The following is a 27,487-nucleotide window of genomic DNA, read 5'->3' as shown; positions in this document are numbered from 1 at the left end:
AAGTGTTACTTAAAATCATTATTATTTTACTTTCTTACAGAGTCTCTTCAAGGCATTATAACATGTCTTACAATCAGTCTTCTCTTACTTAAATGTCTTTTTCTTCTCTCTCTTCAATCTGTGACAGTGCTCACGTGTCTTGATAGTTCACAGAACTGCAGAATATTTAAAGAAGAATAATATAATTAATTTCAGTGAGTATTAAAGAGAGATGAAGATAGAAGAGATAATCAGAAATAATATAATTATAATAATAATAATAATAATAATAATAATAATAATAGTAATAATAATAATAATAATAATAATAATAATAATAATAATAATAATAATAATAATAATAATAATAATAATAATAATGAAAGAAGCAGTATATTGAAATATATTACTGACTTATCAAATATAAAGAGACTTAAAGAAAATATTAATAGCTTTCAGAGATGTACAGAAACAGCTACAGTATTAGACTAACTGCTGAAATAATGAATTTTACATTTAATTTCATTTGATCTGATCTCATACATTTCTTGGTATGAAGTCTGCTGAGACTAATCATTAAAAAAACATGCAAAGTGACTATATATCAGATCTCAAAATAAGATCATGACTTAGAAATATTAAGAAAGTGATCTCATTTAATCTCATTTAGTCTCATTCATAGCATAAAGTTACTATTTTTAGACATTTTAAGATTTTTTTAAACTATTTTTAATTTTTTAAAAAGAAACACTTTTTGATAATGCTCAAATAAGATTTAAAGTCATTTAAAGCAATAAAAATAATTTAAATTGAGAAGTGAAAATCATGATCTCATTTGAAAAATATAATTAGAGTAGACAGTAAGTCTCACTGAGACAGTATGAGACTACTATCTAATGTTAAAACTGTGTAATGAGGTCAGTTAAATTAATAATAAAATCATTAAATATTCTGATCTCAGTCTCAGACACAGTCACATAGTCAGTCTATACAGTGTTGTATAGTAATATTATCTTCATTCAATACATGCACTGTTGATATTCTTTGTATACAGTTATTATATAATCTATATCAGAGATACATGCAGAAAACAGATCTTTATTACTAGAATGAATAATTGCAGCAATTCTCTATTTTCATATTATAAAGATAAGTTATTCTCATTTCTTTCTTCTCTCTTTTCTCTTCTTCAATTAATCACTAATTTCAAGCTGGTATGAAAACTATTAAAACACTCTCAGAAACTTTCAAATTGAAGAGTATAGATTAATTAAATTTCAAATGCAGAAGAAATTAAATTATCTTCTACAGATTCAATTACTCATCTCTCTCTTAAATAAAATAGCAGTTATGTCTTTCTTTCCTCTCAATCAAACAAAACATAGTCTGTGAAAAGTAAGTATCATATCAGATTATAATGATCAACACAGTCTCAGCATGCAGAGCTGTATACATGTAGTATGTACTGAACTGAGAGACTGTATAAGTTGCAAATCAGCAGCAGCATCTCAGAAAGAGCTGTGCAGTGTGAGAAAGCTGTAACTCTCTATTATATATACAGAGAATGAATTGCTGCAGTAAGTGTATATACATTGTATAAAAGTAATACTTTTTAATAACACTCAGTCTCTGATATCATGAAAATAGAGTCTCTTCATGAGATCTGTTTTTATCAAAAGTCAGAGAATCTTATATTTCTCAAGATCATCTTTATACATCTTATCTGTGAAATTAATGAGAGAAATCATCAATTTCAGCATTCTATTCTTAATATTATTCAAGTGACAGCAGAGTTCATTCTAATCACACTTTTTAAGTGTATGTTTTCTAATTATTCACATTTATACAGATATATACTGATTATTTATTAAATAGTGTTAAGATAATAACTCATTGTAGCTGTGTTACTCTCACTGTAAGAAATATACAGTTAATAATAAATATTATAAAGACTCTGAGAAGTAAGTATTTTAAGAATACTGCAGCTCTACAATCTTGATTTTTTTATTTTTATTTTTTATTTTTTTCTTTTTCTTATATTTTTTTTTCTTTCTCTTTTTATTTTGTTTTTTGTTTTTTTGTTTTTTTTGTATTTTATATTTTTTTATAATTAAAATTATATAAATTATACTCTATATTCAGAAAAGTAATGATATTTGATAACATTCTCTGTTGAATTTTCAACAAATGAGTACTATATTATAATATTATGTAAGTGAGAAATGATTTCATGATCTCATTTAATATTATTCTCAATAATGAGATCAGAATGAAAATGTAACTAAGAATTCAAATATATTCTTTATTTAAGACTAGATTTTTATTTGAAAAGTGAATCTGAAATCTTTAATATTTGAAATAATGTGATTTGAAATCAATGTAATGAATACAAATCATGATCAGAAGTAATGCTTTTAGACAATATAATAACTATAAAGTTTGATTCTGGTCTCAGACACGGTTACACGGTCAGTCTGAAGATTACAATATAATTATGCCTTTAGAATGAATTCTAAAACACAAGAATTGTTAACTGAACTTGATCAAGAAAGACGACGGCGTCAAGACGCGGAAGCTGAGAGAAGAAGTGAAAGAAGATGATGTGAAAAAGAGCAATGACTATATGAGAAGAATTAATAATAACATGAAGAAGAGTAATAATGACATAAAGAAGTAGAAGTTCTGACTTTAAGTACAGAGTTATCAACACTGTCTCTCTTTCTACATGTCTGTTATGAATTATTAATCATCATTCAGATTGTGACAGACTCTACTCAGACAACTCAAGATATAATAATAAGACTGATAAATTAAAGAGTTTCATCTCATATTACATTGTAAGAGATATTCACTGAGAAGTAAATGAAGATGTAATATAAACTTAATCAGTATTCTTATTTCTTAATAGAAAAGCTCTTTCTCTTTCTACATTAGCTTAACTACATTCATTAACTTATCAGCTTAATTTTCTCAGAGTGAGATCTTCAGTACTATGAATGAGAAACAGTGAAAAATCAAGTATGAGTTATAGTAGACTGAATATATGAGAATAATGAGCTTAAACAGACATTCAGCTTGCATGAATTAATTATCTTTGAAAGTCATGCTAATCTTAAGCTTTTAATACAGATAGATGATTTGAATCTGAGTAATTAACAGTTATTCATTAAACTTATGATGAGAAATAAATTAAGTAGTCTCAGTGACTAAATAATTAATGCGGTCACTCAGTATTATCTTGATATAAGAAATCAAGACATATGAGTTTGAAATCTGCAGGAAATACATTAAATTCAGAACTTAAGCATCTCAGGTTTCTAATAAATACAGAGATGTATAAATTACTTCAATAAAATCACTCTATATTCTTGAAATAGAAAGTTATTATTGCATGTATTTAATTATCACTTCTTTGTATTTTCTATGTTCTTGTTATCTTAGTATAATCTTAACATCTGTATTTTCTTCTGTATAATTAACACTTAATCTGTATTTAACATTATATAAGAACTTATCATAAGCTCTGCTTGCATATAAGTATAATGAAAGAATAATAATAATAATAATAATAATAATAATAACTGAATCAAGTATCAGAAAGAGAATGAGTAAGAAGAATAAAATAAAGAAAAAAGAGATTACAGTGATTATAACAGAATAGACAGATTAATTCTATATCTATTATTAAAATGATAATAAGTATATCTCATCACTTACTATTAGACTGACCGTGTGACCGTGTCTGAAACCAGGATCAGATTTTTTGATAGTCTCATTATCAATTCAACTGATCTCATTACACAGTTTTAACATTAGATAGTAGTCTCATACTGTCTCAGTGAGACTTACTGTCTACTCTTATCACATTTTTCAAATGAGATCATGATTTCTACTTCTCAATTTAAATTATTTTTATTGCTTTAAATGACTTTAAATCTCATTTGAGTGTTATCAAAAAGTGTTACTTTTTAAAAAATTAAAAATAGTCTAAAAAAAACCTTAAAATGTCTAAAAATAGTAACTTTATGCTAAGAATGAGACTAAATGAAATCAAATGAAACTACTTTCTCATTTTTTTCAAGTCATGATTTCATTTTAAGATCTGATATATAGTCACTTTACATGTTTTTTTAATAGTCAGTCCCAGCGGGATTCACGCTAAGAAATGTATAAGATCAGACCAAATGAGATCAAATGTGAAATTCATGATCCCGGCGGCCAGTCTACTTACTATCAAGTACAAGAGATCTCACAAGCTTACTTAGAATGAAATTGTAAGAGAAATGACTCAGAATATTCATTCTTTTAAAGAAATAATTAATAAGAAGTCAGATAATTCTTATTTCTACTTAAAGTAATTAGTTACGGTTATCATCACATAGTTATTCTTCTATATAGTTATCAAGAGAGTTCAGTACAGTTATATATACACTGAAGAAGTCTTTATCTTTCTATATATTATTGATAATCTGTTATTTATCATGTATTTTATTCATACTTTCAGTCTAGATGTTGAAGAAATCAATGATATCAGTCTTTATTTAACTATTATCACTCAGATACTAGTATTTATCTAAAGAGCTCTAGTATTCTCTTCTACTCTATAAGAATAATATAATTAAACTGACTGTATGACCGTGTCTGAGATCAGAATCAAACTTTATAGTTATTATATTATCTAAAAGTATTACTTCTGATTATAATTTGTGTTTAATACATTGATTTCAAATCATGTTATTTCAAATATTACAGGTCTTAGATTCACTTTTCAAATAAAAATCTAGTCTTAGATAAAGAATATATTTAAATTCTTAGTTACATTTTCATTCTGATCTCATTATTGAAAATGATATTAAATGAGAATATAAAATCATTTCTCACTTACATAATATTATAACATAGTGCTCATTTATTGAAAATTCAATAGAGAGTGTTATTAAATATTATTACTTTTCTAAACACAGATTATAATTAATATAATTTTAATTATAAAAAAAAATATAAAATATAAAAAAAACAAAAAAATAAAAAATAAAATAAAAATAAGAAAAAATCACAATGAAAAAACAAGAGAAAGAAAAAAAGAGAAAGAAAAAAAATAAAAGAAAAAGAAAAAAATAAAAAAAAATCAAGATTGCAGAGCTATAATACTTTTAAAATACTCACTTCTCAGAGTCTTTGTAATGTTTATTATTAACTGTATATTTCTCACAGTGAGAGTAACACAGCTGCAATGAGTTATTATCTTAATATTATCTAAAAATATCTTAATGCACACGAGCCTCTGTGTGCAAAGACATTGCGGAGCTAAGCTCAAAACAGAAGGCCTCACAAGATTGATTTTACAGCTTATTATTAATAATAATAGAAGGGATAGAACTGTAAAAATATATAGAGATTCATTTTTCAGTGCAAAAGCATCAGCTAACTAAGCAAGGAAAAAAATAAAAAACACTCTGCTCTGTCTCACTGACTCATATATCATTCTCAAGAACAGTTTGAATGATCTGAAGAAGGCTTGTAATAGTTCTGAATTTAGTCTTCAGAGCTGTATTCTCCTTGTGCAGAGCCTCATTTTCAATATGAAGAGTCAAAATTTCAATATCACAATCATCAACTGACTCAACACTTACTGTCTGTTTTTTCTAGACTCTAGTCTCTGTATTCTCAGCTGCAGAGCACTTCTTGAATGAACTCTTCTTCTTAACTTTCTTTCTCTTTTCATTCTTCTGCTTCTTTTCTTTCACTTTATCATTCTTCTTACTGACATTGACTATGTATAACTATTAGTTAATTATATTGAAATTGACATATTTCATGTTGAAAAGTGACTCACTTCTATGATAAGAGCAGTGACTTCCAGTGCCATTGTAATAACAACTGACACAAGCTTCATGGCACTGATTCAGAGCGCTGATGCAGATGGTAAAAGAGTCTTCTCCTCTAGCACAGTGACTGCAGGGGACTGCAAAAACAGCATCACAGAATTGTAGAAGAAGAGCTTTATAATTTGTATTGATTTTTGTATTGACCTGACAACCCTCTCACAAGACTGGCTCACAAGTACAGGACAATTTGATGAAAGTCTGTAGCTTCTTTGACAGCTTCTCAGGCATTCTTTCAGTCAAATGAGTCAACAGTTGACTTGATGGTCTAGGACCGACAGATGCAGCAGAGGCAGGCGCAGGCGCAGGTGCAGGACTGAGAATGAGGTTGATAACTGACAGCTCAGCAGGCTGGACAAGGTTGTTAAGAACTATGCTGACTGTTAGAATTGTAATTTTCATCATTTTGAGAATCTTACTTACAATGAATGTGTTTCAAGACATTGTTTTCAGCCATAATAACAGCATTGATGATTTTTTGAACTTCTGATGAATTAATAGAGATAAATGACATGATTTCTGAAAAAAAAAAAAAAACAGCTGGCAGAGATGAAAGATGAGAGATAAGATGAATTCTTCAAAGAGAAAGAGAATACTCTGAGATTCATTCACTTCCCCTCATACATGTGTTGATGACTGCAAGAATTCAATATCCCTTATCACATGATGCAACACAGGTCTTAATAACACAGGCCTCAGAAGATTCTCAATCTCTCAGATTAAAGATGTTATTATATTAAATCTGAACTGTATAGATTAATATTCAGATTGTTTCAATACCTTCTGTAGATCACTAACTACTCATTCTCAGGTTCAGTGATTATAATAGAATTGACCGCAATAGATTCATCAAATTCAATGATTGAATTCAGCAAATCTGTGAGCAGAACAGGCAGAGAGAATGATAGAACAGAGAGTGAAGAACTTGCAGTAATAAAGAATGAGTGAATGAGCAGATCAAATATGAACTGTGAAAAAGATGGAATAAAGAGCGGATGAAGCTATATAGAATATAGATTAGCAGAGACCTATAAAAAGAAAAGGAATATAACTTAGTTATCTGTTGACTTTGATATCTTGTATAATCAATCTCACACATCTGCATGCTTCTGCTTACTTCATCATCAGGCCAGTGAAATCTGAAATAATCAAAGAGTTGTTCAAACAGAAGATCTTGATATGTTTTGACCTGTGAAACTGCAACATATGTGAGACCAGTCTGGAATTCAGTCTCAGAAATATCAAGGACAGCCTGATCAAGTGATAATCCTTGGAATTTATGAACAGTAATGGCATATGCAACTGTAATAGGGAACTGCGTGCAGCTGCAGGCTTGATTAATATGAGAAAAGTCATGACAGCTGTGAAAGATAGGCACAAGTTTAAGACTCTTTCATTTCAAATAAGCAGGGCTGTCATATTTGTCAAAATTAATTAGCAGTGTAAATGAAGAATCTTGATGAGAATCCTTCACATCTGAACTTCATACAATGTTATGAAGAGTCTCAAGAGCATCATTAACAAGGCTGCAGTCTGTTCAAATATTCTGTAGAAGCATGATTCAGCAGCTGATAAAGAGAGAAAGATTCTGATGAAGATTGTCAGCCTTATCAGAATCTAACTGAGAAGTGTCTATATCAATATTTATAACCTGAATATTAATAACAGGTTGTTTACAGCTTTGAATAGTATCATCATTATAGACATGAACATGGCACTTCTTTGCATAAATGTGAATTGCATTCTCAAAGACCGGGGCTTCATGAGGGATAAGAGCCTGCACATACTTTGAAAGAAACTCTCAATCATTCAGAGTTAACTGATCAAGATGAAGATTTTTCAAGATCTCATGAAACTGGCAGCTGATGACATCTTCATCCACTTATCATCAAATCACAGTAAGTTGAATGATTTTACTAAAAGCTAAGTAGATTTGACAGCTCTGAATGTCTTCTTTATAATCAATACATTCATTATGATAGAGTGGAGTTTGAAAAACAGGTGAGAGCTGGTAGAAATCTTCACTGAGAATGACACTGAGATCATTAAAATGAGCATTCTTGTGAGAGAATATATAATAACAGGCCTGATCAATTCATGAGAGTTGTCATAAATCAATCATTGACTTTTCATCAATTAACAGATAGTGAACATCCTTAAAAAGAGCCTGCAAAGATTGAAGATTTTGGGGATTGAGTAGTTCATATGGCATGTTCTTGTGTATGAGGAGCCAAAATAATGCATGCAAGGTTTGAGTGTTAATGAAGTGAGCAGCTACACCAGTTAGTACAGCTTGAATGATTAGGATTGAGAGATCTTGAGCCTCTGCAAGATTTTAAAGAGTTGTAGACAAAATCATAATCAGATAGGTTTTATCAGTGTCACCTTCATCATCTAGATTAATTAGCAAAGGATTCAGAGACCCGCTGTTAAGAATCTCAGTATAATGATAGAGAATAGTGTCATGAAGAAGGTGTTAATCAGAGCCTAGAGTCTTGAGTGAGCCATGTTCATGAAGAGTAGTGTCTGCGGGAAAGTCAGTCTTCATATTGTTTCAAAATTCTGTGTCAAGATTGATATAAGTGCTAACATGAGAGCTTCAATCATAGTTGAAATCTAAGAACTGATGATCAAGCTGTTCACAGTTTCAGGTGTCAATGAGGCCATTATTATCATGCTGTGAGTTTTGACAGGTGAGCAATGCTTAAGAGAGATTAAGCTCTTCTTCATCATTCTGACCATCTTCAAACTCAGGTTCTGGTTCCAGCATGTCTTTATCATAGACATCAACTGAGTGATTATGAGAAAGACAGTAATAATTAAAGACCTCTGTAAAAGAGGGTCAAGAAGTGAGAAGATCAACAATCTTGAGATCTTCAATTTGATGAAAAGAGTGATGAAGAAGAAGTTTGACATAAGTATAGTTCTCTGAATCAGTTTTGAACTGATAAACAGAAAAGTAGATCAACACTTGAAATTTTACACAGGGACATCTCTTAATTTAATGACTGTGAGAAAAGATTTAAAGAAATTCAAGAAATAAAAGATCTTCAAATTCAGTTGATCACTGCTTATATTTTTTCAAAAAGAATGAATCACATTGTAATTCATCAGATTCAAGAATATAGCTATGACAATATTAAGATTCAGGCTGACAATCAACTGCAATTGACTCATGAGAACTCATTTGTAAAGAAAGATTTAAAAGAAGATGATAAATCTTCTGAGCAGATCAATTGCACTTGTCAATGAGCTGATTCATAAGTTTAACAACTGTAGAGAGCAGTGAGTGGCTTGAACTGGCCCTTGGAATCACTTGTTGAACAATCTGATGATAGGATTCTGTGTCTGTTTCAGCCTTGGCAATGTACTTAGACAGATAATTAAGAACAGCATGACTGTCAGTGCAGGGAGCAATGTCAGTATTTGCTAGTCAGCTTACTATAATCAATCTATTGTAGTTATTGAGAATTGAGTTGTTATGATGAGAGTGCAGCTGATAATATCTACTACACAAAGGTTTGAGAATAGCACAGTCAGTCCGGCATTCATGCAGGAAGTGAAATTGGTAATGTAGATTGTCAGTGATCTGGTGTTTACAAATGCAGTACTTTTCACTACAGTGATGACATTGAACACAGTTGAGAACTGCAGATAAATATTCAATGATATTCATCTGATCAGAATGGCTGAGGAAAAGAGATGATCATGCATCTTCAGACTGAGTGTAATTAGGCTCAGGATTCTCAGCTGTAATAATGAGATCTCAGTAGTCAGCAAAGGCTTGATGAGAGTCTTCATCCATGTCAAGTTCAGAATTCAGTGCATTCTTACATTAAAATACACTATGTGAGTGCACTGATCTGCGGCCTTGTCACTTGTAACAAGTTCAGTGATCTAGGATTTTGAATTTTGAGTCTAGAATCTTTTCCTTGAAGATTGCAAGTCATAGATGAAAGTAATGTGCAACTATAGTAGAATAGTCATGAATACTATCTCTTACAAACTTCAACCTCTCAAGGTTGATGCTGTGCTTTCAAATGGCATAGCCAGGGAAGTGATGCATCAGATCATCTCAGTGATAATCTGCAGCTGAGAGAGTAAGAAATAGATGTGAAGATCTGATATTTTGAACATAGGCTTATAGCTGATAACATTTTACATCTTAAAAAGAATGAGTTTCATGAAGACTCTCTGCAAACTGTGTAAGTGAATTCAAAATTGTGACAGATTGTAAAGTGTCAGCAGTAAAAGCAGTCTGCAGCTTCTCTAGAGTGAGGTTCTTAATAAGAGAATCAGTTTGATTGTAGAAAAAGCAGTCTCAATTATTAATCTATCTGTGAAATAGAGAATTGAAAAGAATATATTAAAAACAGCTATGATGAGCAAAGCAGCTGTCATGATATTTAAGAAGAAACTGTGTATAATCTGTAAGACTAATTGTTCTTTATCTAGAAAGAATGAATTCAGCTTCACCTTGTGAGAAAAGTGTTGAAAAGGCCTAAGAAAAGAGTGAGTGAGTGTTGTTAAACTTACTAAGTGATGTATTACAGACTGAAGACAGAGTGAGATGATCAATCTGTTCTCACTGTGATATTTCAAGTTCATAGTGAAGTTGCTCAACTTTGAACTGTGAGATTAAAAGATCTGAAACATCAGAGTATTCAGGTGAGATATTCAAGTTGTCAAGATTCAAATAATTCTCATTCTCAATGACTGTTAATTCTTGCTTATCAAGCTCATGAAAAGGAATCTGATCAGAGACATCTTCATTTTCAGATAACTAATTTCAAGTCTCTTTGTCAATCACAATGTTCTGATAACTGGGATGGTTTTTATGAAGATAGATTAGTCATTGAGCAACAGCTTCTTTGTAAATCATGAAATCTCAGTGAAACTGATATTGCAAGCAGAGATCTGTATTTGAATTTAAAGACTTCAATATAATAATATTAAGGTTCTTAGAAAGAAGTGAGAGAGTGTTATAAACACAGTCAGTGTCTCTAAGAAAGCTAATAACATGGTCTTTATACTTATACTGATGTTCTCTGACTTGACAGACCTCAATGAAGACATGCATGTGTGAAATTAATATCTCTTCAACCTGACTGAGAACAGGGAGATCTGAATCAAGATCACTGAGATCAAGGTTATTCTCTTGAGAGAATAAAAATGACTTGTCAGACAGCTGTCTCAAATCAACAGTATGATAATGAGTACAAATGTCATCTTGAAGATTCATTCTGAACCAGCAAATTCAACAACAGCTACAGGTCTTCATCTGTAAATCTTCAAGTATGTGATGAAATTCCTGCATACACTGCTAATCATCAGAATTAACAGCTGAATCTGTAAGATAAGTAGAACTCTGAGAGTTCATCAGAGAATCTGGGACAATTGCAGCCTGTAACTGATCATGTTTCTGAAGAATTGTGAGAGCTTCTATATTTGATATGTCAATTGAGCTTTCAGGCCATGTAGAATGTCAAGATGTCAAGAGGCTGCTAACTCTTCTATTGAGTCAATTAATGAATGAATCTGCAGAGCTCTGAGAAACAGGGCTTTGAGAAGTTGAGAATAAGAAAAATGATGTAAAAGGTGTCTGCAGTGAAAGCATGCCTGTAAAAGTGAAATGAGATTAACTTGAAAATGAGTTGAAGAGTGATACAGATAATTGATGAAAGGCTGAAGAGAGATCTGTAGAACTGAGAGATGAATTAATTATCAAAGATAACAGCTGCAGCTGTTTTCTCAATTGAGTTAAGAATGAAGTTGATGAGAGATATTCTCTATAATATCTGACAACATGATGAGCTCTTTGAATGGCAGTTTTCTTTTTACAGACTGCTGTCAATGAAGATGCATCAGAACTATGAATCTCACAGTGATAAAACTTAACCTCAGATGACATGTCTGTTTCAATAGACTGTTCACAGGCTCAAGAGGCTGCTGTTGATTGCATGAAGTGTTGACATGCCTGAGGTGGCAGAGGAAGTTCAGGCTCATTTACCACAGAATCTGTGACTGTAGAAGGATCTGGTTTCACTGCACACATCTGTTTATAGTTCTACACAGTGTAAAGAGGTAATCAGTGATAGAAAAGATGTAATGAGAGAAGATTACAATACCTGAGTCCTCTGAGTGCAGCATTGAAGGCAGACAGCTGTAGAAGTAGTAGAATGCTGTAAAGAAATGAATTGATCAAGAGACTGGTTTTACAAGCAGTGAATGCAGGCTTTTGACGCATTATTCATTCTTGAGAATCTATGAGAGGTGATTGATCAGATGCGTTATCTATTCAAGAATCTGTACAGAGTAGGTAGTTGATAAGATGCATGATCAATTATTCAAGAATCTGTATTCAAGAATCTGTACAGAGTAGATAGTTGATGAGATGTGTAATCTATTATTCAAGAATCTGTACAGAGTAGATGATATGATTGATGATATGGTTGATGAGATGAAAGATGAACGCGTTGTGAGTGTGTAGAAGAAGTCATAGTGTAATGTCACAGAATTGTGCTTTGCTTAATTCTACATCAATCAGTGGGCTGTATTCACACCAAGAACCTCAAAAAGGAAATTCTCTACTTTTAATGACCAGGGTTTTCATCATATATTTGCTTCGCTTCGCTCCGCAAATAAATAATCTGTATATATCTGTGGCGTGCTTCCGCCCTCTATTCAAGTCAATCCTCTATTCAGCTCTAGCTTCCGCTTCATTCCTTACTGTTTTCTGAAGCTTTCACTTCTATCTTCTCTCTCTGCTCTTTCCTTCATATGTGATTACTTCTTCTATGAGAGCTTTCACTTCTTCTCTACAGAGTCTTCATTCTTTTCTTCATATGTGATCACTTCTTCTATGAGAGCATTCACTTCTTCTCTACAGAGCCTCTGTTCTTCTCTTCATAGATGATCACTTCTTCTACAAGAGCTAATCTCTATAGAACAATCACTGTATATATAAGAGTGTACATCTATCTCTCATCTTTAAGAGAATAAGACAAGTTTTTACCCTTATATCTGACTCTATATAGCAGTGTACACTACAATTTAATAGCATGTCTTATTAAGAATCAAGTTCTTCTAGTCTCTTTAACTTTCACTTCACTCTCAATATACATAGCACTGGTGATTGGACCAGGCTGCGGACACTGAGAATTGACTAGCTGATAATCAGTCTGATTAGTTACTCTATCTTCTTTCAATACTGCAGCTAGTGATTAATCTAGCCTGCAGTCATTTAAATCTATCTCATTCAATACTACAGCTGATGATAGGTCTGACTGATAATTATTTAAGCATCTTTCACTTCAGAATGTCATAGCACTAGTGATCAGTCTAGAACATGATCACAGTCACAGTAAACTCATCTTCACACTCTTATATAACTTCATCAGTCTCATCAAAATAATGAAGCAGAACAGATAAATCACTCAGAGCAGCTTCTATCAGTCACTTTCTTTCACTGAACTGAACAAGCTTATCAGTGAAATTGAACAACTCATCTGAGAATTCACTGATGAACCTGACTTAGAATGAACTTACTCACAAGCAATGACTGAAAAGCATGCTATTATAATTACAGAAGTCTGACAGAACATAGATGAATAGTATAAGAGTGTCAAAAGCCAAGTGATGCTGTATAATTGTATCAAAGTGAAAGACATTCTTATGAGTGTATCAGTCAGGTGTTACAATAACATAAAAACAGCTCTTAACTCTGCTTCAGTAGCAGAATAGAAGAATGTCATTGATCTCTGATTGTGAGCCTTCTGCACAGATGTCACAAAGAATACTAAGAAGAGAGATTTAATAGCTTCAAGCTTTCATAAATTCAACTATCAGAACTGTGCTTCTTCTGATGAAGCAGCAATACTAGATATAATTAAGAAGTTAGAACAGCTAGAAGCCTGACTGATCTGACAAGAGAGTGAGCTCAATGAATATGAACATTAGCTTGATCAGTGAAAGAAGCAGTTGAATGAGTGTACTGCTCTTGTTAATGAATATGTTAACAAACTTCAAGAGAATCTCAAATGATTGATAGATGAAAGAAGCAGATTAGTGAAAGTGTGAAATAGCTTCTGTACTGAGAAAGCCACACTCACTGTTCAAAGACAGGAGCTGAACTGTTGTCAGCAGATGAACTGTTCAGCTCAGATTGACAGAACAGATATTAAAGCTGATAATCTTCTCAATGAGTCTGTGTGACAATTAGATGCCTTCTTTAAGAAAGGCTTCAAATCATCTTCTAGAATCTGACAAATATCAGCAATTTCATGAAGACTGTATGATGCTGAAGGCAGAACACACTGTCATAATCTAATGAGAGACAGGATTAATTTCCTCAGAGAAGCTGACACTGCATGTTTTACTTATAACTCAGAGAAAAACCGGATGCGCAGGGATCAGGCACTCACTCATGACAATCTTGATCTTTTACTTGATAGTGAACCTCATTCATCTGCATGAAGTGATGATAGATCAGTGAGATTACAGGCTGATAACATCATGCTATTCAACTCAGCAGAAACAGATGTAATGATGTTTATCAGTTGCTTGAAATTCATTGCCATGCAGGAGAAAGATGATGTGATTCTCTGTGTATTCTCTCTATGCCTGAAGAGTCAGGTGTTGAAATAGCATAATGATCTGTCTATTGAAATGAGAAAGAATATGAATGTCTCTCTTTCTATCACTGTCAATGAGTTAAAATGCGAGTTTCAGCTATCAGAAGAAGAAGCTTGAATGAAAGCTCAGACTCTGTGTTTTTTCTTTGAGAAGTTGAATAAACTGTCTCTGATATTATACATCTCACAGAAGATTAACTTACTGTGAGTCACTGCAATCTCTGACTCTGTTATGATAAAGAGACTCTTGTAAAAGAGTTTAGAGTTCAATCTTTTCTTAATCACACTGCTTGTTCTCACTGAATGATTGAATAACTTTCAATGATGAATTAGAGATAATGAGTCAGTCATCTGACATGTCTGAACTGATCAGAAGACTCAATTTGCTGACTACATACATAGTTTCAGATGTTTTGAACAGAATAATAATCACTGTCTATATCACATCTCTCTGTTCAAGCAGACAGAAGCTACAAAGCTGTCTGTGTCTACTGCAGAGACAGCAGCAATTCTCATGAGTGCTCTCACAATAAGTAAGTTACTGATTCAGTGTACAACAGAAGAAGGAAGACTGTCAGCACTCACAGCAGAGTGCTACATCTGCAGAGACTCTCATTACATCAATCACTATCTCAAAAAAGAGGAGAACAGTGATTATTCAGTGAATTAAGTCAAACTGAAGAGTATCAGAGAAGATGATGATAAGCTGCTGAATCTAGATCTTAGTCTAGATTTCAACAGTGAGTCAGAAAAATAATCAGTGAGATGAACACTGAGAGGCTCATCTTGTCTACAGACATTTTCTCAGATAATTATCAGAACATCTTTAATGCTGATATATATGCAGTTGCAGCACATGATATCTTTATAAGTGATTGAGAATATGTTAGCAGACTACAGTATTTGTCTTACATCTTTCTCATCATTTCTGTCATTACATCACAAGGCAATCTCTCTGTTTATATGAATACAGATGCAGATATATCACTTATCAATATAATAATAGCAAATCTATTCTTCTTTCATTGTTGACTGACCTCTATGCTGCATGATCAATGCATGAGTATTTGAGAAGTTGGCTCAGAAGCTGATGAATCAAATCTATTCATAATAACAGACCTTATCTTGAGAGTGAATAATGATTCTCTTTTCATTGTTGAAGACAAATTCCACTTAGTGCAATATCTTGAATGCAATATAATCATAGCTAATGATGTATTATCATCAGTGAAAGCAACTATCAATGTTCACAGTGAACTTGTTACATTTCATGAAAGATATTTCATAAATGTCAAGATCATCAGAGACACTATCTGCGCGGGTAGATGCCTGTCAAACTCACAGCTGCTTCAGCAGTGAAAGAAGATTGTCATTTATGTTATCAATGCTGATATCATTCATCATTCTGACTGGGAAGACCCTCTGTTTCCTATCTTGTACATTGAATTACATTTGACAGATGCAGAAGACCAGAATAATCTGCTTCAAATTTCCACAGCAGACACTCTCATCAAGCAGGTTCAAGTGAATGTATCAGATCACTGAGTGACAGAAGACTGAGCAGTCATTCAAGTAATCATTGACTGACATCACAAACTATTTAGCTCCAGCCTAGGCTTATTTTCAGATGATGTTAAGATGTCACTGCAGTTCATTGATAAGAGCAACTTTTCCAGCCTGAAACAGAGACTCTATTCTCTGTCTTGAAGAGATTATGAAGTCACTGACCAGATTCTGAACCTGCTTCTGTAAGATAGAAGAATTGAACATGTTTCTCTCAGAGATAGAAACCTCATTACTTCATTCATCTTTGTGATCTGACTTAGAGAGAAGCTGAGAGTGATGATTGATTTATGAAAAGTAAACACATACTTACTTCTCAATGCATATCTTCTACTGATACAACAAGATGTGTTGTAATCACTCAGTGATTCTATGATATTCTTATTCATGAATATCTATCAAGACTTCTTTCAATAAGCAATTGAACAGAGTGATCATTTCAAAATCATATTTATAACCCTGCACTGAGATCTTGAATGTTTTATAGTTATTATAATGAGGTTGACAACCTCATCTGAGTTCTTTCAACAGTGTATGAAGAAGATTCTAGTGAAATTTCTATAATGATTCATGTTAGTCTATGTAGATGATATCATCATCTTCTCTCACTTGCTGAATGAACATCTTCATTATATACAGTAAGTCTTCACAGCTCTCAAGACATCTGAGATAATAATGTCATTAACTAAATGTCATTTCATATACTTCTCAGTGTGTTTGCTGAGTCATCATATCAGTTAACTAGATATATCTACTTAAGAAGAGAAAGTAGCTGCTATTACTAATCTAGTCTTCTCTATAACACTCAGAGAACTAGAAGAAATTGTCAGTCTCTTCAATTAGTATCATAATTTTGTCAGTTTTTATGCAGATCAGATGAAAGTATTAGAGACTCTCAAGATTAAGTTGCTGCATAACAGTTCAAAAACAGGCCAGAAAAGAGTATTATACACAGCTAAGACCAAGTTGATGAGATTTGAGAACTTACTGCAGTTTCACACTCTGCTTGCAGAAGCCAGACATTTGTTTAATATGATAAAGCAAGTCTTGATGAACACTCTCATCTGAGCATATTCTGACTTTAAATGTCTCTTCATATTGTATGTGAACATCAGTAAGTAAAGAGATATCAGAGTAGCTCTACATTAAGTCAGAATAAATAACATTGAAAGATCTGTTCTATTTCTCTCTCACTAATTAAGTGTGGCTGAAAAGCGCTACTGAGTAACTGAATTGAAGTGTCTTGAACTTATATAAGTTCTGTGGAAATTACTGCAGTATTTAGACAGTGAGTTTACAGTTGTCATGAATCATATTACTCTTGTATTCACTTTTCAGTCACTGATAATAGGTTATCATAGCAACTGACTGATGAATTGAGCCTTAGTTCTAAGCTTGTACCTCTCACAAATGATAATCTGCTATCACAAGAGTGCTGTATATGCTAATGCTGACACTCTATTCAGGTTGTGCTGTCTAGATAATGATTCAGAAGAGATTTTCTCTGAAGAGCAGAAAAAAATCTGTCAGATCATTATCAATCAGACAGACAGACTGATAACAGACACATCTTCAGTGAAGATATATATGATTTCAACTACAGCAATAGAGCTCACTGACAAATTCAAAAAACAACTATACTGAGATATTTCTCACAATCTGGTATTGAGAAAGGTCTTTTGCAAGACCAGTCAGAAAGAGTGATATCAGTCATTTACAGTGCAGAACAGGCTATTATTCTTTGAAGAATTATATCTCTGTATTCTCAAATCACTGATGTGAGACATCATCTGTATATGTCATGATACAGCAGATCACTCTGATCTTCATCAAATGAAAAACCTTATTCATCAGTTCTTCTTCCTTCTTCATGCCTGAAAGAGAATCCTGGATCATCTATCACAATGCTCTAATTATCAACTAGTCAAACTGTCAAATCACTTGTCAGAGAGCAAATTACACCTCATCTCATTCTTAAAACAGCTGTTTGAAGTTCTTTCAATTGATTTTATTACAGGATTATCTGTGAGTGACAATCATAACACTATATTGACAGTCATAGACAAATTTTTGAAAGCAGTAATTCTAATTACAGAACAGAAATGATGAAATACTTCACAATGAGTAGAAGACTTCTATAAGAAGATAATCTGCTGCTGACAGCTCTCACTAATGATTATTTTAGATAGAGATCTCAAATTTACATTACAATTTTAAAAGTCAGTTCTTCAACTCATGAGAATTAAGACATGGATGACAACTGTCTACAATTCTCACTCAAATGATTAAAGTGAGTGAATTAATCTCATGATTGAAGTCACATTGTAAATACTTTTTATAGATGAATATGAAGTAAATTGAACTGCTCTGCTTGAATAAGTGAAAAGAGTATTAAACTCAGTAGCTGTACAGCCAGCAATGATCTCTCTCTTTGAATTACTCATGAGTGTAAAGCCTAGATAACTGTCATTGAATAATGAGAAAGCTCTGCTAGATGTAGCTGAGTTCATCACTGTGTGAGATGCAGTGCAGTAAGACATTCTTGACTCATATATTCTGACAAAAGCTAGAATGACTGAGTTCTTTAACTGATTTCATTCTCAATCAACTATTCAGATTGATGATTGAGTCTTCTTGAACCTCACTTAAAAAGCTCAAAAGAGCTATACATTAAAAGGGACATTCAAGCTATTACTCTTATAAGTAGGCTCATTTCACATTCTTCAGAAAGTATCAGATGCTGTATTTCAATTGAAACTGCCAGCTGATTGATAAATGTACTCAGTAATCTTCATCATTTATCTGAAAAAGACTGTGTTAACAGAAGCAGATATGAAGCACTTATTATCAGAATCAGTACTTATTGATGATTAGTTATAATTTGAAGTTGAAAACATCATAAGAAAGTACACAGAGAATGATAAGACTTATCTTCAGATTAAGTGAAAGAGATATGAAGACCTGATCTGAGAGTCTCTTGAAGTCATCATACAAGACACTCTGCACCTGGTCAAGATCTTCATGACTAAGAAGCCTCGCAGTCAGCTGAGTAAATAATAGAAAGAAAAGTAAAATAGAGACAGAGTGAAAGAAAGAAAGAAAATGTATTACAATCTAATTTTAGCTATTAAATGAGAAAATAAAGAAAATAAGAAAATCATCATCTTTCACTCTTTTCATCATTTCACTTCATCTCTTCTTATCAATCATCTTCAAGCTCTTCCTGCAGCTTGATCTCCTGCTCAGTGAGATATGCATCTCAAAATGCAATATTCACTGATAATCTCTCATTTATAAGATCACTGAAACACACCCTGCTGAGCAACTTAAAGAAATGATTATTAGTCATGATATTCTCTACAGCTGAAATCATATTGATAAACTTAGCTATCTTATTCAGTTTCTTCTGCACAGCCTGAACAGTGTTCAGATTATACTTGTCAAGATTAGACAGCTACCTCAGCATCTTCAGATCTTGAGCTCTACAATTGATTATACAGTCTTCAGAAGACAGAATCAATGACTGTCACACACTACTTATCTTAATCTTGTTAATCATCTTAGCAGAGGTCAAACAGCTTATCTTCATCTCACTATCTATCTTCACAGATGTTGAGATACTTTACTCACTGATTTAAACATGTTTTGAGAGTTTCAGTGCAATCAGACTCAACATCTTATGCTTGAAAAATGTAGATATTCTCTTCATTGAAACTATAGTTAAATTGTCCTTCTTCTCTGTATTACTGATCTTAACAATGTTATCAACATCTGTCTTCTCAGCTGCAGTCTTTTCAAATTCAGACATACTCTCTTTAAATAGCAAGTTATTCACATTTCATCTGAGTTCATATCAGCTACAGCAATTTAAAGAGCAGTGAGATCTCTTATTTTCTCACTGACAGTTAGTGTAAGTATCATGTTCTTATCATGTCTGTTTGTCATCTGCAGAGGTGATCACACATTTCTTGAATCACCTCTGGCTCTTCACATAACACTGATATGACACAGGAGCTATTTCTTCACAGGTCTGCAGAATAACAATATTCTGATTAGTGAAATCCTTAGAATTAATAATCTGTGAAGTGATTAGCTTATCATTATTCATTTATCAGTGCAACTTTCACTTAACAGATAACTATCTCAAATCTTTAATCAATTACTGACTGAGTAAAATGAAAAATTCATAATTAATAAATGACATCTTCTCACTATGTTCTGTAAGTCTTTCAATGATTAAGACAGTATCTGCAAGCCTCTTCACAGTTGAGTTCTGCATGATTAACATACTTGAGTGAGTGAGCTTATCATTCTGCTGAAAGTGCAAGTTGATCTTGTCATTATAATGCAGATGTCTCATATATACTGTGTCATACAGTTAAGATATCTGATCATTCTCAATGTTCTTCTTTCATTCTGACTTTCTCAAAACATTGTTACTCAGAGTCTCATATTACTTCTGACTAGCTCTTCAGCACTTCTTATTCTCTTTCATCAGTGATAGTTCTTCAGTATCTGTATCTGCTCATTCAGCTTCTACTTTCAGTTCTACTTACAGCTCTTCATCATCAGCCACTTCTGCAGCAGTCTTCTGACTCTCTTCTCTCTCATTCATCTTAATATCTTCTTCTGAAAACCAGTGTGTGAACAGCTATGACTTTTTCAAATGAATAAATAATATTATAAGCTTTCACATCACAGTCTTAGATTCTTCTTGACTCTTTGAGCTTCTATTATACAATTCATCTGTTAACTCTTCTGCAGCAGCATCATACAGCCTAGCTGAGCAATAATGAGATATCACTGTCTTTTCTTTATCTTGATCTTTGATCACTTCATATGTGAAAAGATAAGTTGATAGTGTTGAAAGCTTATCTGTTCAGAATTCTAACTCTTCATCTTCATTATTTTCTTTCATCTCATTCTCACCTGTTCTCTCTTCATCAGTCTTCTCACTCATCTTCTCTTCTCTATCACTCATATGAAGAAGAGCATCACACTTCTTCTGACTTAATAACTGAAATAATTTCTCTAAGATCAAGACCTTTTTCATCATACTTACTATACCTGTCTTCACAGCTGTTGACTTCTTCTTAAGACTCATTATTTCCATGATCTAATCTTCTATATATCACAATTTTCACTAATTCTGCTATGTTAAATTTTAGCAAGATGTGTGAGAAATAAGAGAAGAATAAGAAGAAAGTGATTATAATATATATATTGATACAATTATTCATCTACACTAATCTCTATCACTCACAGAATCTTTCTCTCATTATAATGAAACTTTCACTCTTATCTATCTTATCAAAGAATTCTTTCTCATTCAAGCTTCTTGTGATTTCTTTACAATTTCTTTCTTTTCTTACAGCTGTTTTTAGATTAAAGAACTTCTGTCTCTTTCTTATCATTTCTTTTCAAGTTATTCTTACATCTTTCACTCTTTGTAGAGATAAATAATTCTTACATCTGATCACTCTTTGTATGAATAAGTAATTCTATCACTCAGTCTCTTCTTTTCTATAATATCTGCAGTATATGTAAATGAACTAGCACTTCTGAATAATATCTGCCTCTTTGAGCCTAGCGCCCGTGATACTCATCATCTTTTTTCAATGTTATTTTTTTCTTCTTCATAAACACATCCTTTCAGATAGAGGAACTGTGGTGTGCTTTTACTCTCTATTCAAGTCAATTCTCTATTCAGCTCTAGCTTTCACTTCATTTCTTACTGTTTTCTGAAGCTTTCACTTCTATCTTCTCTCTCTGTTCTTCTCTTCATATGTGATCACTTCTTCTATAAGAGCTTTCACTTCTTCTCTACAGAGCCTTCATTCTTTTCTTCATATGCAATCACTTCTTCTATGAGAGCATTCACTTCTTCTCTACAGAGTCTCTGTTCTTCTCTTCATAGGTGATCACTTCTTCTACAAGAGCTAATCTCTATAGAACAATCACTGTATATATAAGAGTGTACGCCCATCTCCCATCTTTAAGAGAATAAGACAAGTTTTTACCCTTATATCTGACTCTACGTAGCGGCGTACGCTACAATATCTGTATAAATATAAATAATTAGAAAATATACTGTAAGGGGCCTACGCCGAATAGATCAGTATAATATTGATAGGTCTTATATAACAAAGATAAAAACATTAAAGAAGAAAGAAAAGAGAAAGTACAAGAATCAGTGATTAAGATGAATATTTATACACATATGTGATAAAGCTTCAGAGTGGAAGAATATACACACATTCATAGCAGTCAAGAATCAGTGATTGAGAATGACTGAGAATCAGAGTGTACATGTTCATAGCGGCTGAGGATCAGTGATTGAGAATGGCTGAGAATCAGAGTGTACATGAAATCTGTGAAGTGTAATGAAATAGTCTATATGATTGATCAGGCACAGCCTGTCACATTAGTCCCCTCTTTTCAGAAGCAGTTCCCATCAGTCAAGGACTACTGTTTCAGATAACATTAAACTTGAAGTTCAGGTTGATTGATTGTAGTCAACTCATTTCACAAGATACTATCAGCTGCAGTTATATGATGTCAGGAAAAAGAGGTTATACACTACTGAACGCCACCAACATCGTATTACTGAACGCCACCAACATCGTATTACTACAATATTTCTCATCATCATCAGCTTACTACAATACTTGTCTAATACTCGCTTATGCTAGCTCTCTTGGCTCGCACATATATTTTACTATAAATAGCTCCATCTTTTGTATGAAATAGATATATTAGATAGTGTACAGATAATATAACAAGCAGATCTTGATACAGATAAGATTTATATGTCTTCAACATATTCATCTGTGACACCCAATCCGACAGTTATGAGCCCAGTAAGCAGCATCTGAAGAGAAGTGTGATACACCGATCCCAATCCTCATTTGAACTGATAACTATCATTTGAACTGAGACAATTGATCCTCATTTGTATATGGTCCAATCTACTCGACTGTCATACCCAATTCCCAGTAAGCAGCATCTGAAGAGAAGCGTGATACACTGATCCCAATCCTCATTTGAACTGATAACTATCATTCAAACTGAGATGATAGATTCTCACTTGTATACATTCTGAAATACTCGACTGATATACACCCTGAATTCTGATCATATCTATTCTCAAATACTTGAACCGATTCCTCAATCCATTCAATATAACTGATATGACAGACAAGATAATGTCTAGTGCGACAGTACACCTTAGTGTTCCTGGAGATTGGAAACTTTGGTACAAGCATATGCTAGGATATGCAAAGGACAAGAAGATATCAGACTTCATCAATCTTGATAAACCTGATATCTTCTCTGAACTAGAAGAACCTCTGGAACCCGAGAGTCCAGAAGAAGCCACCGCGGAGGCCAAGATAGCATATGACATCAAGGTCACTGCGTGGAAAATCAAATATATGAAATATGAAAAAATGAATGAAGGTATGACAAAGATACGAGATGTCATATGGAGAACAGTGGATGTCACAGAGCTACGACATGTACACAGTGAGGATGATGATGTGAAGGAGATTATCTGTTCATTAAGAGATTGTCTCTCATCCATGACTGCGGACTATCAAGATGATGTGAGAACCCGATACCATGATCTCTGCAAAGCACTGAAAAACAGAGGTATAGAGAAGTGGTTAAATGACTGATCACTCATTGAAGATGATATCAAAGAGGCGGATATAGCTGGACAGTTCAACTTGAAGAAAGATTTCTTAAATGCGAACCTAGCTATTGATGCAGGTTATGCACAAGCATGGGCTAAGGATGTCTGATGTGATAAAGATGTTATATCTTTGATAGAGTTAGTTAAGGACTTCAAGGAATGGTATAGGGAAATGGGTATTCTCAAAGAAGATAAACCTATGAACTTTGCTACTCTTAATGAAAGATCTCAGCAATCATCACCAGCAACATTCAGAAACTGCATCTGCAGAGCCCGTCACCGATACACCCAGTGCTACTATCTCAATCCATCAAGAAAGCCACCTGAATGGAAGGAAAATGGGGAGAAGAGAACTCAGATCAATCAAGCTCTTAAAAATCAAGGATTGAAGAGACGCGTTGATCGTGCGATATCTAGAGATTCATCCACAAATACAGATATGGTAGATGCCAATGAAGCAGTCATAGGAGGAATGGTTCTGAAGCAATCAGTTCCTCAATCTATCGATCATCAATCTATCAATCATCAATCTATTGATCATCAATCTATTGATCATCAATCTATCAATCATCAATCTATTGATCATCAATCTATTGATCATCAATCTATCGATCATCTATCTATTGATAATCAATCTATCAATCAGCAAATCCGAAAAATATCAATGAACTCTTCACATTCTCGCTCCTACCTCCGAAACTCCTGGATCTTTGATACTGGCGCGGAACAGCATATATGCAATAATCGAACACATTTTCTATCCTTTACACCTGCGAATGAGAATGCGGAAGTCTATACAGGCGATTCCAGCACTAAAGTTGAAGGTTATGGAACTGTTAGAACTATCATGATAAATGAAGCAGAAAAGCAGTTCAATGTCAATCTCACCAACGCGGCTTACATCCCGAATTTCCATACAAATATCATCGCATGGAAACCATGTTTTCATATAGAAGGCATCTATTATGATGGAAAAGACTTCAGATTGTGAAAACACGCAGATAATACAATCTTTGCACATGTTGAAGTATTTGGGGGGTTGCTAGTTACAGAATATAGTGATATAACTGTTTTCTCAACTATATTGGAAAAATCCACTACTGAAGCTGATGCAGCTACCACATCACACACAACTAACATCACTATATCTGAAAAAATGAAATCTTCAAATTCTTCAACTTCTACAAATCATCCTTCTTCCAATCTGCCAAAACACACAAAACCTTCTCAAAAACCTAAGATCTCTATAGCTACTCAGTCTACATGGCATAAGAGATTAGAACATCCATCAAAAATCGTCATTCAAAAGCTTGCAAATGATGCAACTGGTGTTCAAATCACCAATCTAGAAGATGCTGTGAATGAGCTTACCACTGAGCTTTGCGAACCCTGCCATCTATCTAATGCAAAAAATCAAATATCTAGATGTTCCCACATTAGATCTCAAATATCATTTGAACACCTACATGCGGATATCACACATGGCCCTACACAGTGCTATAATGATGAGTGTTATCTCATACATTTCATGTGTGATTATCTACATTTCCATATAGCTATAACAGCTATCCGAAAATCAGAAATCTGAAAAGCTCTTAGATAAGCTATCAATTGAATTAAATGTCAATTCAACTGTACTATAAAGATCATTTGTATCAACAATGATACTGCAATCAAGGAAGCAGATGATTTCACAAATTGAGTGAATGATGAGGGCCTAGAGATGGAGTATTCTTCAGAGTATATTCATGAACAAAATGATGCAGCAGAGTGAGTAGAAGCAATATTAATAACAAAGGCAAGAACTCTATGAATAGAATCTCTTCTGTCACAATCACTATTCCCTGAGATTGCACTTGCTGTCACCTACCTAGCAAATCGAACCTCAACTAGAATTCTAGATTGGAAGTTATCTCTATGAGCATTGGAAGAATTCCTACAAATTGAACTGCACTCCTGTGCTCATCTTCAAATCTACAGATGTCACACCTATGCAAAGATACCAGATGAAGTCCTCAATAGGAACTGCTCTCAGAAGCTAGATCCCCGAGCACATATTGAATATCTAGTTGGATATGATTCAACAAACATCTATCAAATTTGGATTCCACACTTAGAATGAGTGATAAGAGCAAGAGATATGATGTTTGATGAGAATAGGAAATTCAACCCAGAAGACCTCTACATCGAAAGACAACTAAGAGATTGAGTATCTAAGAAGGTGAAGCTTCTACATATGAAAGTTCGAGAATCATCGATGACTACTATCAATCAATTGGAAGAGATTATAGATGCAGATATTGATATTTTCTGTTCTGAAGAAAATGCTCAAAGCTCTGAAAAAATAGGGAAGAAAAATAATGTTTTGATCCTTCCTACACCAGATTCAACGCCAGAGCCAACAGGTCCCGATGTTGATATTAATACTCATCCAGCTGTGATAGATAATAGAACACGGAACATTGCACCTAGAGCTCATGATATCAGTGCTGACTTTGATGAAGCAAATATCATTGATGGCTGCAGAACCTGAAAACACAGAGCTGCTCATCTTATGACAGTTTCAATTGTCAAAGACAATCCTTATTGAATGATCAATGATGTATTCTCTCATTCAAATTCGCACACAGACTTCAACAAGTCTCAAAATTTAATTCCTAATACTGTTTTCACAGTTATCAACAATACAGCTACATCAACAGCATTCATATTGACTTCAAGAATTCATAGATCTCAAATGCCAGATCCACCGAATCATTGGACAGATGTTGAAAAACACTCACATTGTGAAGAATTTGAGAACACTGTCAAGTGAGAATGAGATAGTATATCTCTGCAGAATACATATGAAATTACTAGCAGATCACAGAGAGATGTCCCAGTTATCCCTCTATAATGGGTATTCATCTACAAATTCGATGATGAAGGTTTTCTTTTGAAATACAAAGCTTATATCTGCGTACGTGGAGATCTTCAACCAACCACAGATCTCACTACAAAAGCCCACACACTAGCTGCCAGAGATCTCCGAATCTTGTTAGCTTTAACAGCAGCATTTGATCTAGATGCAGAACAGCTAGATAGAATCAATGTCTTCATTAATAGTGATATTGATGAGCTAGTATATGTGGAACTACCTGATGAATGATGGAAGTTGAAGAGGGTGCAAAATTTGAAGTGTACAAATCATGTGCTAAAACTTCTACAAGCACTATATGGATTACACAGATCATCCCTTCTCTGGTTAAATGAACTATCTTCAACATTGAGAACATTAGGCTTCACCTCTATGTCAGAGAATCAATGTCTCTTCTCTAATAATCAATTAATCATCTTCTTCTATGTGAATGATATCATCATTCTATTGCGACAAGAAGATTCAAAAGAAAGAGATCAACTAATCAAAGATCTTAAAAACATCTATGAGATCTGACAGATGAGAGATTTGAAATGGTTCCTCAACATGCGAATAATACGCGATCGCCCCAACTTGAAGCTCTGGCTATGCCAGGATGCCTATATTGATAAGATAGTTGATACATATCATCTCACACACGCCCGCAAGGCATATACCCCACTAACTGGTGCTTCATTAGAGTCTTTTAATGAGCCAGCTAGATCCGCAAAAATCCATCATTATCAACAATGTATCGGCTCCTGCATCTACTCAGCAGTGATGACTCGCCCTGATATTGCATATGCAGTGGGTAAACTAGCTACATTCATGACAAATC

General features: G+C 33.4%; 2 protein-coding genes across 2 annotated transcripts; one reads left to right on the top strand and one right to left on the bottom strand.

Annotated features, from left to right (window-relative positions):
- Nucleotides 1-10,449: 10,449 nt before the first annotated feature.
- On the bottom strand, nt 10,450-11,106 carry BDCG_17377 (uncharacterized protein; the record flags this gene model as incomplete). The annotated part of the gene is made up of 2 exons (XM_045426512.1): nt 10,450-10,647; nt 10,927-11,106. 2 exons carry the CDS (start codon nt 11,104-11,106, stop codon nt 10,450-10,452), a joined length of 378 nt encoding a protein of 125 aa, XP_045281810.1.
- A 12,144-nt stretch (nt 11,107-23,250) lies between these two features.
- BDCG_17376 (uncharacterized protein) lies at nt 23,251-23,862 on the top strand (the record flags this gene model as incomplete). Its single annotated transcript, XM_045426511.1, has 2 exons — nt 23,251-23,710; nt 23,750-23,862. The coding sequence occupies 2 exons, from the start codon at nt 23,251-23,253 to the stop codon at nt 23,860-23,862; spliced, it is 573 nt and encodes a 190-aa protein (XP_045281809.1).
- Nucleotides 23,863-27,487: the final 3,625 nt, after the last annotated feature.

The sequence above is a fragment of the Blastomyces dermatitidis genome, assembly GCF_000003525.1.
Source record: "Blastomyces dermatitidis ER-3 genomic scaffold supercont1.7, whole genome shotgun sequence".
In the NCBI taxonomy this organism is placed as follows: Eukaryota; Fungi; Ascomycota; class Eurotiomycetes; order Onygenales; family Ajellomycetaceae; genus Blastomyces; species Blastomyces dermatitidis.
Note: the sequence above shows the minus strand (reverse complement) of the source record. Positions and strands in the feature narration are given on the sequence as shown.